The sequence below is a fragment of the Octodon degus genome, unplaced genomic scaffold, assembly GCF_000260255.1.
Source record: "Octodon degus isolate 3935 unplaced genomic scaffold, OctDeg1.0 scaffold00003, whole genome shotgun sequence".
NCBI lineage: Eukaryota > Metazoa > Chordata > Mammalia > Rodentia > Octodontidae > Octodon > Octodon degus.
Window position 1 is genome coordinate 26977534 of NW_004524579.1, and position 15697 is coordinate 26993230.

Sequence of the window (15697 nt, forward strand, 5' to 3'; positions counted from 1 at the left end):
CCATCCTCACCACAGCCACTCTTTATTTTTAAACTCAGGCTGATAAGCCATGAGCTGACTATTGTATGCTGGGAATGGAATTCTTTTCAGAGATAACACTGCCACTCTTATTTTATCATCCCCATCATCATTACTGCCATAAAGGCACTGCATCCAAGGGATTAATTAGCCTCTGGGAAAACCTGGCCTGGGGCTGATCCCTGACACCACAGGGATAAACAGAAAAGGGGGCTTTTGGGGAAACGCCAAGCTAAGCCAAGCACAGGCTGTGGCTTTCTTTCTACTGTACTATCACCTGCCCATTTTTCTTACTCATCTTACTCCTTATCTTCAGTTTAAGATAACTTAAAATGACAATCTTCACTCCAGTTTTGCCAATGAAGGAGTCACCTTCATTCTTTCTCTCCATCCTTTAGGGAAATAATTACCTCATAGATTTCCTTTCGTCCTAAGGTCCCTTCTGACTATCTACTTCCATACTAGCAAATGCTCTCAGCCTAGGAGCCACAACTGCTGGATTCCACTTGTGTGCCAGAGCTGCTCAGGCCTCTGGGCCTCAGTTTCCTCATCTGCTGAAAGAGGGACTACATTAGAAGATGTGGGAACCAAAGCCCCAAGTCCTTCTGAACGCTGTAAGAGGCCTGAAGAAACTTCGCGTTATACTTACAGTGCCACCTACTGACAATTTCTGGAAGTGCTTCCTGTTTTTAGCAATTCTGAACCTTCAGTGATTGATAGCTAAACAGGCAAATAGTTGAGATCAGAGAGGAAGGAAGCCAGGGAAAAAGCCAGCTCTGACTTCATAAGTGCCCACAGGTGATAAGAAAACAAAGGTTAAAAAGGCAGTAATATTTACTACGTGCTTAACACACATTTTAAGTGCTTTACTCAGACTAAGTTACGTAGTCTTTTCAATGCTTACAGAAGGCACCCTGCTATGACTGCCCCCAGTTCACAGATGAGGTATTCAAGGCACTGAATGGTTACACAATAGTTACAGTGAATAAGCAAGTAGACTTCAAGCCCACAACCAGAGCCAGCACCCTGCCACACTGCCTGGATCCACAGTTTCCCCTCTGTCCACTGAAACACCCCACCCTATTGCCTACCTCCAACAATCTCTCTCTTTTGCCTTGACCCTGGGTTGGCTCATTCCTCAAGAGGCAGACATTGCTGATTAACTAAAATGCAGAGAAATCTCATTCTGGCTAAAATGGTAGAGGAAAAAGCCTTCCATTCAAGTTCCGTGGAACCTAGCCTGGTTCAATCTCTACATGACAGGGCATGGGCCCCCACCACACAGGAGAGGCCGGCCCTGCAGCACTCATCTGGAGCAGGCCCCACACCACGCCTGGAGCTCCCTCTCCGCTACGCGTGGCCAGTCTTTCTGAGTTCTCCACCTCCTGCCATCCTCCCACGGGAGCTCTCTGTTCCAGCACATCTAGGCCATACTAGTTCTAGTGGCTCCAGGTGTGTTGCTCGTCTTGCTGACACTAATGGCAGGATTCCCAGGGGCTTGGGGCTAAGGGAATCTACTTCCAATACTTCCCTGATGCTAAGCACACAGCCAGACTCCGAGTGTCAGGGTGGGAAGGGCGCTCCTCCCATCACCTTCTCCAGGTACAGCTTACCTGGAGAGAAGAGCCTTACCTGTTTGTCTGGCAGACCCCATGATAGGCCTCGATGGCATCTTCTGGATCCACATGCTTTTCACTGTTAGGCCAGCTTGTTCTAGCATTAATGTTCGGCTCCTAGAAGGCCCCAGATGAAAAAAATAAATAATCTTGGCTATGAACAACTGCCATGATAATTTGGGAAAAGACAAAGACCTAGAAAGATTCAGATAACTGCAGTCAAACACGGAGGAAATGTGATTTCAAAAGGTCACCTTAGAAGGGACACAGAATGGCAAATCCTGGCTGAGAAACACAAAGTGCAAGCAATGGAGGAAATGGCATAGGCAGCATCCTTGGAAAGAGAAAGTACACCTGCCCAGTGGGCAGGGTTACATTCTGGCTCAGGGTTAAATCCTCCACTTTCATTCCCATCTCCTTACCGCAGGCCCAAGCTTCCCCAGAGACCATACCCAGAAGTGGCCCAGATTAATAGAGCCAACGGAGTGACCCATGTGGCTTCTGTCTCCTCCTGCTTCTCTTCTATAATCTATCCCAGGAGGTGAGAACTTTAAGGACAAACACCATGACATGCCACCATGGGAGCGCTAAGACAGAACATTTCTCTCACTTAGAAACTGCTAAAGGCATGATGTAAAAACACATGGACACCACAGGTTATATATCTAATTATTCGTTTTGTTCTTTCTGAAAATTTTAGCAAATTCAGAAGATTCTGGAAACTTCTAGCTCCATTTTTTCAAGAAAGATCATGGTCAGAGTAGCAAGTCCCTTATGTTGCCATTTGAGGAGATCCAGAGTGAGATTCTGCTCTCTCAGGTTTAAGACCATTATGGGTAAAATACCTAAGACAATGCAAGTTTATTACCCAGAGTCACCCCCAGAGAAACCCAGTCATAGCGGCCATCTTATTACCGTGCTTTTGCCAGCAAGTCGGTGCTGGTCAGCATTCACAATCTGGGTCCTGAGAATGAGCACCTCCTCCTTGCGGACCTCGAGCTCCTCATTGGCTAGCTTGAGCTGGTTCAGCAGGAGGCTGTAACTGTCTGGGGAACTGTGAGGAGAGTTGTTCTGTGTGGCTTGGTCAGCCACAGCTTTCCTCAGCTCGTTTAGGTCATTTTTCAGCTTCTTATTCTCCGATTCCAGCTCCTGTCTCTGGAAGACAGGCCAAGTGACAACCTTTTCACACCCTTAGATGGTCTTCTTACCTGCCTTAACCAACTCAACATGGCTAAAAATGTGACAAGTGGGCAAGGCCTGTACATTTGTTGCAGAATCACAGGATAACAGAACCAGGACTACTGGGTCTAATCTCTATTTTTTTGAATGGGAAAATGGAGTCTAGCAAGGGCAAGGCTGACAAAAAATTTAAAGGCTAATCCTGGGAAAGGGGCACCTTCTGACCCAGGGTCTTTCTTATCACTGCAACATATATGCGAAAGATTCCTGAGGCAATCTAGAGCCATGCGTGGAGAGAGGGATTCTGTAGATAGGAAGCAGGCTCTGGGGTAAGGTGACTAATCTTTAATGATTATTGATGAATTCATCCAGCCTATAGTGAGTCTATTTATTAAGTTCAGGAGAATTCACTCAAGGCCCGAGTGATTTTCCTGCTAGCAGCAGAGTGCTATTCTCAGGAGTCAGCCTCACAAGATAGAGGAATGGCAGAGTTGGAGCACAAGTCCCAGTCCTCTTCACGCCTGGCTGAAGGTATAATCGGCACACCCCTGGGCCTCAGCCTCAGGTCCAGGGGTGCTTTAAGGGAACAACAGCAGACAGTGGCTAAAGTTTCCTCAGTTCTGATTGGCCCAGAGTGCTCTAGGGCAGGAGCTGTAGGCTGGCTGTCTGGGTTATAGCCCTTGCAAGTTCCCACTCAGGAGCTCTTGCTCCAAGATAAAGAGGGTCAGCCTGAGGGAGAGCTCCAGCTGTTTGTCACAGAGATTCCCACCCGGGGCACACCTGAGAAGTATCTAGTCTATACCCCACTGTCGCTAGATACTGTCTACCTTAACGCCACCACCTCTGCTCTGCTGCCCACCTGGCTTACCACTTCCACATCATTCTACCCAGCCAAATGGTGCCAGAAAAGTTGACGTGGGCTTCACTGTGGTACCAAAACAAAAAAAGCATGAAATTTCCCATTTCAACTATTTTGAGCTATACCGTCAGGAGCATTAAGCACATTCATGCTTGGCACAACCATGTGCCAGTCTAGCACTCCTTCGCCTTCCCCAGCTGAAACTGTTCCCATTAAAAACCAACTCCCCATCTCCACTCCCTGGGCCCCAGCAATCACCACCTCTCACTCTCCGTGTTTGACTTACTTCTCTAGGTACCCATAAGTGGAGTTGGGTAGTATTTAGGTGAAAGACGTTTCTTATGTACCCAAATGTCATGTCATTTCCTTGGAGAACAATGCAGTTCCACTGCTTTATCCTTCTCTTTTACTAGACAATATAGCTCAGTCCTAGGGACATAGTACCTGCATAGAGCCTAAGATTACAACAAGGTACATATCACTGCAATGCAATTGGGAATGTACTGTAAACCAGGGGTCACAGGAGGTCTCCACCTGCAGAGTCTTAGAGGTAAGAGCAGGTTTCCGGGAGGAGATCTGAATCTGACAGTTAGGGGTCAGCATCAGTTAGCCAGGTGAGATTTCCAGACAAAAACCCCAAGAGAAAGAGAAGGGCCAGGGCCTGCTGAGGAAACACTGTGCAGAGCAGAGTGGGAAGGAGTTGCGAGGTGGTGGCAAGGGCTGTGAAAAATGAGGGGAGAGCAGGACTCAGGAGCTTGTAGTGCAGGGCAGAGGCAAGAGCAACGTGGCACAGGCTGTGGCAGGGGCCAGAGTGGGACAGAGATGTGCCCCAGGCAGGAGGTACAACTGTCAGGACTTGACAACAGGGCATGGGAAGTAAAGAGAAGGATGTCTGGGCCATATGGATACCATCTACTGAGACCAGTAAGCCCATGAAGGGCTCTGCAGTTCAGGCACATCTGACTGTGGTCCCCATAAGTCAGAATTATGTCTAGGATTCTGACTAGAGGTGGCTGCAGATGGGTCAAGCAGGGTGTGGATCAAGGACACAATCTGAGAGGGTATGTGAGGGTGGAGAAGGGCTGAATAATTTGGGGAAAGGATGCTGAGAGCAGGTCGACGGTGGGATGCTATCACCCTGCGCTCCTGGTTTCCCTTCTCTGAGCAGCTCTGTGGCCTGTTCCTGGGCATCTCTGAATCCAGTGGGTATACTGGATGGACACTGCCTGCAGAGGCTTCCAGCATCTATTTCTCTTCATTTTAATGCATCTCTGGAGAACACTTTATAAAAGTGTCCACTGCAAAGCAGGCCATATTTCACATGAGAAGAGTGTTAACATGGGAGGGTGTGCAATTTCAAGTATGGGATAAATGCCCCTTTTTGTTTGGTTGTTTGGGGGAGGAATGCCAAGTTTCAGACTGGCCTTGAAGTTGCAATTCTTCTGCCTTAGCAGCCCAAGTAGCATCATGTCACTGCACCCAACTGATATATACAATCAAAACCATCCTGCAACACTCTAACTTTGGAATGTTTTGAACCAGTAAAACCGATCCATGTTCCATAAATAAGCTAAAGCTGTACAATCAGCGCTGTCTCACGAATCTAGCCTGAACAGTGATTGATGTAGTTTATTTTCCTGAAATGCTAAAGTTTTAATGGAATAATTATGGCTGACTTAGCTCTTTTAAAAAGCAAGCAAAAAAAGGCCTAGTTTTACCACAATGTACTTATAACAGTACAACAGAGTAATTAATATGTTTGTCAATTAAGAGAGTGCTTAAGAAAATTGTAATCATGTAATAAAATTTTAAGCAACCATGAAAAATCATATTTTCAAAGAGATTAAGAAGAAAAATCCTCGTTAGGTTAAGTAAAAAAAGCAAAATATGAAGTTCCGTCTATCAGCTATCTTAATAATGCGGTCATTAAGCTTAACTGTGTTAATCTGATTAGCTTGGGAGCTGCTGTGGTGATTAATAAACTGCTCCTGGATGTGTCTGGTGGGGCATGGAAGTGTGAGCTTGGAGATTCTGTCCGACACCCCTGACCTACATCTCACACCCTCTTCTTCTCTGGCCTCTTTGCTCGGCAGAACTCTCCACCATGATGGCTTCCCTTGCAGCCAGCTGACAACACATGGACTGAATCCTCTGAAACCATGAACCAAATTAAACTTACCCTCCTTTAAGTTGCAGGTATTGAGTACTATGTTCTGGTGACAGGAAAGCTAACTGACACAAATAATATGCATAAAAAAGCTTTCAAATACCCAAATAGTATCAGAGGATGCCTCCGAGAGGAAGCTGCTGACTGCTCTGAGCAGGTCCATCCTCTTCCCAGCAAGCTCCCAGGTCAGCAGGAAATAGCTCCTTTGGGACTCCTGGCCTCTCCCTCACTTTGTGTTTGCCCTGAAGGATAGCAAGCTTCTCCCCTCCCTGGTTCCACATCTACCCTGTCTTCTCTAACCACCTCTGCTGCCCACTGTCCCCTGCCTTGATGCCTTGGCCCAGGTGAGGCCTAGTTGACATCGCTTCTCCCAGTCGGGCCACATTCCTTCAGGCTATCTTGGGCAATGCTGAGGACCTTCCTCTTGACATCACCTCCAGAAGGCAGCATACACAGGCCTGCATGTAGCACCCAAAAGAGATGCCTCTGCCCAGAGCAGAGGGGGGTTACTTTGTACATTCTGGAAGAATCTGGCAAAATAGCTAAATTTCTGGTAGGGCATACCTAAGGTTTGATCAAAATTTACTACGCACTGAGGGGTCCTCCCAGTGTAGCCTTATCTTATAAATGCACAAGTGGCAGGTTTCTCAAGTATCTTATGAAGCAAATAAATTTAAGCAAAATTAAAGAAAAACATCTAATAAAGTTCCCTTCCCGTTCATAGACCATTGGTATATTTCTGGTTGTTTAAAAGTCTAAAAGGTGCTAACAAACTGGATTTCCACATGCAAAAATATGAAGCTGGACCCTTACCTCACACCACATATGAAGATTGACTCAAAATGGACCAAAGACATAAATGTAAGACCTAAAACTATAATATTCTTAAAGGAAAATACAGAGTGAAATGTTCATCACTTGAGATTTAGTGATGATGGCTTAGCTCTGATACCAAAGGCACACGCAACAAAAGAAAAACAGGACTTTAGAGGGAAGTGAAAGTTCTTGAAAACACATTTTCAACAGCAGGGGCATATGTGGTGGTATTTATTTTTAATCCCTGGTGCCTGTGAGGCTGAGACAGGAGGATAACAAGTTAGAAATCCTGGTTGACTTAGGGAGACCCTGTAGCTTAGTGCTGTCACACCTGCCTAGTGTGCCTGAGGCCCTGGGTTCAATCCTCATTCCCCCGCCCCCTGCATTATCAGAATATAAAGGCAGCCCATAGAATGAGAGAAAATATTTACAATTCTCATATTGTATAGGGGGCCTTTGGATGTAATGCAAGTGTACAGTATTTGCGTACCATGCATAAGGCTCTGGGTCCAATTCCCAGCAGAACAAAGTCAAAACTGGCAAGGTATCAATATCCAGAAAAATACAGGGAACTTCCAAAACCCAACAATAGAAAAACTGACTCAAAAATGAACAAAGAAAGCCATGCTGTTAAGTTGAGCTGTGGGGGACTCAGGTCAATAATTTCTGACATTGCCAGTTAAACAGAAGACCCAATGCTATTATGGGCTACTAGACTCTTTTAGAATATTTTGCTGAGTTTACACACCTATAATATTCAATAACGGAACTTAGAAAAATGGGGTATACAGATGAATGTCCATTTTGTATCTGTGTATTCAAAGTGGTTGGGATAGATATATAGTTGCATTCTGTTAATGAATAGAATGATTTGTTCTAATGGTGTTTGTAAATAGGATCACAAGTCCGCATCTTGTACAGCAATTAACCACTAAGAAGAATATATGCAGTGTATTAGTTGTTGAAAAATAAAAAAAAAATAAATAAAAATGAAGAACTTGAGTAGACATTTCCCTAAAGAGTATGCAAATGGTCAATGTGTATATTTAAAAAATGCTCAAAATTAGTAATTACTACAGAAACAAAACTAAAATGAGATACATCCTTATACCCACTGAGAGATTTCTTATCAAAAAAAAAAGTTAACAAAACAAAAAAAGTTGAAGGGTGTGGAGAAATTTTGTCATTGTTGGTAGAAATGTGAAAGGTTGCAGTCACTATGGAAAACAGTATAGTGGTTTCTCAAAATGTTAAAAATAGAACTGTCATATAATCCAACAATTGCACCTCTGGGTACATCCTCAAAACAATTGAAAGCAGGGTCTTGAAGCAACAGCTAAAATATGGCGCAACCCAAGTTCTACTAGTGGATATACAGGTAAGCAAAATGTGGTCTATACAACAGAATTATTCCCTAAAAAGAAAGCGAATTCTGACAGGCTGCTACATTGATAACCCTCAAAGACATCAGGCTAAATGAAACAAGCTGATGATGAAGAGAACATACTGTGTGATGCAACTTGTGCAAGGCATCCAGGTAGTCAAACTGACAAAGAAGTACAGAACATTGGCTATCAGGCCTCAGGAGAGGGAGGAGTGGGGAGCTGTTGTTTAGGGGACTTGTCTCAGTTTTGCAAAATGAAGAGTTAGAGATGGACAACGGAAAGATGCTTGCATAATATTATGAAAGAATTTAACACCCCCAAAGTGTAATCTTAAAAATATATTGTACACATTATGTTATATGTATTTTATATCATGCTAAGCAACTTTTTGAGGGGAAAAAAGTTTTTTCCTGGGCCATGTGGCCATTAACAGAATTATCTGTACTGCTACAAGTGGCTAGCAGATTGGATCCATTGCTACCTCACCAAGTCTTTGGAAATGGGGACAGCGGGTGGGACTGGTGGGTACGCCTTTCTATACACTCTTCCCTACCCTGAAGCTCCTTAATCCTTGGACTTGAGGTCTCCACCATCCTACCTTGCTATCTCGGCCAGGCCAACACTGAGGCACAGCTGACAGCCCTCTGCTTTACACCTGTCACTGCCAGGCTGGATTTTTTTTTTTTTTTTCAAAGTGCAATTTTATTTGAGTGTCCACATTTTACTTTAGCCAGAGCCAAATCAGGTAGGTAAGGAATGTATTACCATCCCTTGGGAGTAAATGCAGATTTTTCTCTCATTTCAAAGATGATGAAGTCTTTGTGAAAATGCAAATCTTCCAAAGTATGAAAAGAACTTATTTGTTGATGTTTCTACTTACTACCTACAGTTTAGGATCTAAATTTTTCTTTCTTTCTTTTTTTTTTAAACCTAGGGAAGTTTTGTATAGTTTATTTATTCATTTATTTTTGTATTTTATGGAAGGGTCTACAGGGTGTTCAGGATCTCACTACTAGATTGGACTCAGTGATCTGCCTGTTTACAGCCTCCTAAGAGCTGGGATTACAGGCACACACCACCATGTTCAGCCTCAAGTGCCATCTCAGCACGCTCCTGGGGTAAGGTCAGCATGGCACGCCTGTGGATCAAACCCCAAACCCCCAGCCCCTGCACCTGCTTGCAGGCACTTTAATCCATTGAGCTATTTGGCTGGCCCTAGCACCTAATTTTCTGATGCCCAACTTTCTTATCTTTTCTCTATTGCCATACACATAGCCTTACCTTCAGACTGTTGTAGGCCAGATCTGAGTCCTGGTCCAAGCCTATGTCATACTTTGGTTGTTCCATCTGCACAGGTAAAGAGACAGAAAAGCATGTATTGCACAGAACTATTTCGGACAATGGTCAAACACGCTTCTTCTGCTTTTGTATAAACACTTGGCACCTTCAGCCGCTACAAGTGCATTTCTGTCCCTTTCAAACCATAGCTAAATACTCAGGCTGCCACAAAGTTGTCCACAAAGAACTCTTTCCGGTCCCCATTTTATTCATGTGGTCCCCACAGGCTTACAATCTGTTTATGTTACACTGTGTTATAGGTTGAATTGTGGCCCCTCATGATATTCAGAAGTCTTAATCTCTCTCAATCTGTGAATCTTATCTGGAAATGGAGTCTCTGTACATGCAGTCAAGTCAAGTAGTTAGTATGGGCTCTAATTGCATAGGTACCTTCATAAGAAAGGACATACACACAGGAAAGAAGGGCATGTATAGATAGAGCCAGGAATTTGAGTCACATAGGTGCAAATCAAAGAACACCAGGGTTCTTGTACAGCAATTAACCACTAGGAAGAATGTATGCAATGTGTTAATTATTGAAACTGTCCTACCAATTTGATTTGAAACTATCTCATTGCTATTTCTCAATAAAATTATGGAAAAAAATAAAAAATAAAAATAAAAAATGAAAAAAAGAATAAAACAAAACAAAACAAAAAAAAACAAAGAACACCAGGGATTGCCAAAAGCAAAGGAAGCCAGAGAAAAGGCACAGGACAAATTCTACCCCAAAGCCTGGCTTTATCAACACCTTGATTTCTGGATTCTAGAATTATGACAGAATAAACCTTAGTTGCTTTAAGGCATAAATTTGTGGCCCTTTGTTTCAGCAGCCTTAGGATGCTAATGCACATTGTAAAGCTTAAGGATCTATTAATGAGGTTAACAAGCTGCACTTGAATTTGGGAGGAGGGTTATTCCTGTGTATTCTCTTTTTTTTGGTACAGGGTCTCACTACACAGCTTGGACTCGTAGTGATCCTCCAATTTTCAATCTCCCAGCAGTGGGATTACAGGTGTGCGCCACCATGCCTAGTCTCAGCTCAGTGTGCCTGGGGGTGAGGCTGGCACAGCGTGTGGTGCTGGGAATTGAATCCCCGGTCCCTGTGCTTGCCTAAGTAGGCACTTAGTCTGCTGAGCTATCTCACCAGCCCTCTCCTGTGTATTCATCTTCTCAGATAAACTCAAACCACTTTGCACAGGAGCGGTCTCCTCTGTGACAATCTACAATTGGTAGCAGGAGAGCTGGTGCACAATACATGCTCAGGACACATAGCTTGACTTTTGAACTCCAAAGCTAGTAGCTGCAGGTAGTAATGGTCAGAAAAATAGTCCATCAGGACTCAGCTGTGCCAAGTGTACCTATCAGTACTTGCAGCCAGCAGACTTGGACTGCCCCAGGCAAAGGGGTAGAAAGCACTTTTTATAATTGCCTTCTTGCTTGGGTTTGAGTTCAAGTAGTCTTTGAGGTATTCCTGAAGATGGGTGTTTAGTGCTAAAAACTGACAGGACTTAGGAAGATTACCCACAGTGCTTACCACCTCAAGTCCAGGTGGGGCCATCATGAGCTGTGAATGGATAAAGGTTGCCCTAGCCTTACGAGATAGTGTAGGACCCAAGCATGTCCCATTGCCCCTTCCAGATGAAGGGTGCTACACCCACTGCACTGTTTCTAGCCCCGAGCTCAGGAAAGACTCCACCAAGAGCTTCAACCTTGTTGCTCACCATCACCCATGGTACAGGGTATGTAAACACCCAGGGTCAGCACTCTGTCTGCTGCCGAGGCAGGGGGCCTGTACCCATGCTCTGTGTAACAGACTTGCTGCATGACCACATGTAATGCCATGTAAATACACTAGGTTTTCAGAAAATAGGAATTACCAACTCAAACTCAAGGGGCTGCATACTAAGATGGGCTGGCAGTCCTGTTTTCAGCCATGTAGCCCTTGTGGCCAAAGTGACTGCCAGGATTGAGAAAGGGAACCGGATGGATGGGAGGTCAAGAACTGACAGCCGACTTGTTACACAGGTCCCACTCTCCCAGGGGCTGTTATTCCCCCACTGATAGTATATTCCATAAACTTCCCTGCCATTTCCCATTCAGTGTATGACTTCTTTCTAGGGGTGGGACCTAGGGCCATACTGCTCCAGAGTAAAGACCCAGGAAGCTCAGGATTCTTTTAGAGCTAAGTGCAGATCCATGAATTTGAACCTTTGCAGCTTAGTCTCAGGATTTTATGCTGTCCACTGTCCCGCCCCTGTCTTTAGTAAAAGTTCCATAGCCATGATTCCAACATTGACATTCCTGTAATGGGGAATGAACCCAGAGAATGAATGTTTAGGTGCAGCAAGGTGGGCTAGGAACTTTTATGTCAGACATTATCTACTGCATGTGTGTAGTTCAGGTTGGCCTTGGACTCACTGGATAGCCTAGACTGACCTTGAACTCTCGATGATTCTCCTGCCTTGACCTCCCAAGTGCTGTGATTATGGGTGTGCACTATCACGCCCAGCACTGTGCAGGTTTTCACATGCAGATGGTCTCTGGCTTACTACAGTTGACAGAAGTCTTTCAACTTTATGATGGTAGAAAAGCAACATATGCTCAGTAAAAACTTTATTCAAATTGTGAACATCAATCTTTCCCCAAGTAAGCAACACATGGTATGACTTCTTTGGTGGTGCCAGGCAGAGGCCAGCCATAGCTCCTAGTACACTCATTATAAGGGTAAACAACCAAAAGCCTACAATGTGCCTTGTTGCTAAGCTCGGATGCTCAGAAGGTGACATGCATTAAATGCATTTTGCACTTACGATGTCTTCAACTTACGGCGGGTTTATCAGGACATAACCTACTGTAGGCCCAGGAGCACCTGTATGGCATTTGATGTCCACTTGCCTGTCAGGGTGGCTTCCCTTACGATAGAATGAGAGTCATTTATAGACCTAATCTTTTCACTTCTCATTCTGAATCTAATTCACCTTAGAGATTTAATTCCAACAATAGGATTTACCTCTCCACTTACTACTTGAAGAAAAACCCCAGCAAGATTTGATAGCAGTGCAGACCAGTGTCTGCACAGCATTTGATTGTAGAGGGAAGATGGGTGTTGCAAAAGTAGAGTACACAAAGCAGTAGGAATGGGGTGCGCTACAGATTTGAGGAGGCTTCAAATCCCACAATCACAATTCAGACCTGGGAACAGACCAAAGGCCTTTATCAAACCCATTATGAAGCCAGCTAATGATATGACCTGTGTCAGAAATGGACCTGCACTCAGAAGAAGTGGTCCAAGGACAGCAAAGTGGCTCTTGCTACTCACTGCCTTTTACTAAGTAGTTAGCTACTATATGCAATGGGTTCTCTACTGCTATTGCAAGATGCACATTTGTGGCTTCTCAGTGCAAAAGCCTCTGCCACTGGGGGCCTCTGAGGAGTGTGCTCCTGTCCCTCTGGATTAGGACACTGACAGACTCAATGTGACTCCAACACAGATGGAAAGTGCTCAGAAACTCAGCACCAGCATGATCCCAGGGGGTCATGTGAGCCCTGGTGGCCATGGGCTGGACTGCTATCTCACCCTGGCACCACAAGGGTGCCTCGCCATGTCACGCACCTGGCCTTTTTTGCTCTCCTGCTGCTCTCTCTTCTCCAGCTGCACCTGCAGCTTCTTCCGCTCCTGTTCAAGCTCCCGCACTCTCTTCTGTAGCTTCAGGAAGACTGTCATGTCCATGGCTGCCTTCTCCACACCAATCTCCTGCAAAAGAAGAGAAAAGCAGGGAGAAGAAGCTGCCAGAGCCCCAACAGCTGGGGGAGCACACAGCACCTGCTGTCTACCTCCACGTCAGCCATCTGGCTCCTCACTCCTCCCAAACATCGATCTGCTCCTCAAATACAAAGCCCCTGCCAACCAACTACAGCATTTCTTATATTAGAGCTGTGACTCCAGGCTCATCTTCTGTCTGATAGCATCTGAGTTACAGCCACACAAAATGACCAATCATGTATTATAAGGACAAAAAGATACAGACATAGCTATTTGCTTTGAAAGCAAAGTGTTCACTTCTGTAAAATGGCTTTATATTTTAGAAATTGTAAAACCCAGGATTTAACTCTCCTTGATGAAGAATCAATGTAGTTATTAATCACTGTATATGTGCTGTCAACCACTTGATTGTACCTTGAAAGAGAATAGCAGCCCCGCCACAGAGCCCATCCACCACCCAGAGCTCAAAGCACCAATTTCCCACTGGATTTTTTCCCTTCTGAGTCATGCATGAATTTATTCTCCAGGGTTCTGCAGTGTGTTGGGTGTGTGCACAAACACATTTGTCTGTGAAAGGGTAATGTGCGCAAACATATCAACATAGACTGCCATAAAGTACACATATGTACATGTGCGACAATATGACGTGGTTCTACTGGCATTTAATCAGTGCTTCATGCTTCACCAGTGCTAGATCAGTCTGTTACCATGAAGGACACAGACCTGGAGACAGGAGTGCTTACATGTGTGTGGAACAAGGCAGGTACACAAACACTGGCAGTGACTCTGGACTTCAGGCTGAATGAAGCCTCTAGGGGGCTGGACTTAAAAGGACTGCAATAGCAAAGTCAAAGGCCTTAAGCCAGCATTACCAAAGACTCACTCAGTGCACAGCAAGGCCCAAGCCCCATGGAACAGCTAAAAGACCTTTTCTCCTGAGCATCGTCCTCTACCTCATCACCATCTCTATCATCTTTCATTTTTCTTTGTAGTACTGAGCAGTACCTACAGTTCTATCATACATTACTTATTTTTACTTTTGAAATTTTATTAATTTGGTACAGGGTCTCGCTATGCAGCTCAAGTTCATAGTGATACTCCTGTCTGGGCTTCTCCAGTGCAGGCATTACAGGCACACATCACCACGGCCAGTGTCAGTGGCCAGCGGCATGTCCAGGGAGCGGGGCCAGCATGGCATGTGGTACTGGGAATCAAACTTGGATCCTTGCACTTGCCCGGCAGGCACTTAGACCTCTGAGCTATTCCCCTAGCCCATGCATTGCTTTTTCTGAGACAGGGTCTTGTGCCAGGTAGTATAGTCTGGCCTTGAACTAGTGTACACAGCTCCGGCTGACCTTGAACTTTCAGTGATCCTCCTGCCTCAGTCTCCGGAGTGCTGGGATTAAAGGTGTGCACCATGCCTAGATACATATTTCTCTTGTTAACCACTTACTCTCTATCTTTGTCAAACAAGCTCCAGGAGGCCAGGGACTTCTTTGGCTTGGCCCCCCTGTTGTTTTTAGGATCTCCTAGCAGTGTCTGGTACAAAGACAGGCTTACAACACACGTATGGTAACTGTCTCTCATGTCTGCATCTGCCTGTTTTATAAGGTGTGATTATTTTCTTTTCAGGTAAATTGTGTGATTATATCCAGGGCAAAACTGTCCACAGACCATGACACCAGTACAGTAGAAGATGCTACAAGGCCATTTCTAGAAGACAAAGTTACTGTCACCCAGCATACAGCCATTCCATTTACTGTTGTTCTGGGTGTCATGAGCTTCTAAGTCAGAGAGGAGAATTTTCTGGTGTACTTATTACATACATCCTGTGACTCTAGATGGGGCTGAAAAATTGTACAGATTTTAGTGATTTAGCTGTTTCTTTACAACAAAATTTCTCAGTTTTATAAAAAGAGTCAGGGATCTGTCTTTCTCCACCCCCCTTCCCCCTCCATCCAGATACGGGTAAAGGAACAGTAATGGAATATGGAACACATTAGCTCTATCATGTGATCCACGAGTCCCTAGCAGTACTAGAGGTTCTGTTCTCCAGGATTCGCTCCTGGGCTCTCCAGTCACCCTCAGCAGAAGAGTGCCGCTCTGTGAACAGCTCCACGCAGATTGCAACACAGTCTCGGGGGCAGGACAGCCATCCAGAGACTGCTGACTTACCTCCACCTGTTGGAGGGCGTCCTCAGTGTCTCCCACCTCCGAGGTAGACACGGAGGGGTAATTGGAGTCAGATTCTAAGCTACTTTGGTTCGATGGGTTCCGCCGGTGGCCTGGGGTTTGCTGCTTAAGGAGAAAAAGATGACAATACATAATTAACTAATGTAATAACCCCTCTCAGAGCAGCAGGTCCAAGAGTCAGGACTCCTGCCTCATTTGTCAATGAGAATAGGTATTATCCTCTCTTGGAATGGGGGCTAAGTAGAGCTCTTTTCACAGAACATTCCAGTTACAATGCTTAGTTATCCACCTAGCTAACCAAAAACATGGCAATTTGGAGAGCACACAGCTCTGAAGAAAGAACTATGTTCCCTTGTCTCT

General features: G+C 44.9%; 1 protein-coding gene across 1 annotated transcript in view; it reads right to left on the reverse strand.

Moving 5' to 3' along the window:
* Positions 1 to 15697, reverse strand: part of Myo5b (myosin VB) — a 426429-nt gene that overhangs the window by 52922 nt on the left and 357810 nt on the right. Inside the window, exons 24-28 of the mRNA XM_023713700.1 lie at positions 15320 to 15439; positions 12995 to 13135; positions 9322 to 9387; positions 2550 to 2789; positions 1651 to 1751 (exon numbers count right to left, since the gene is read on the reverse strand). Of these exons, the coding sequence (XP_023569468.1) occupies positions 1651 to 1751; positions 2550 to 2789; positions 9322 to 9387; positions 12995 to 13135; positions 15320 to 15439 (668 nt within the window). The remainder of the gene's footprint in view (positions 1 to 1650; positions 1752 to 2549; positions 2790 to 9321; positions 9388 to 12994; positions 13136 to 15319; positions 15440 to 15697) is intronic.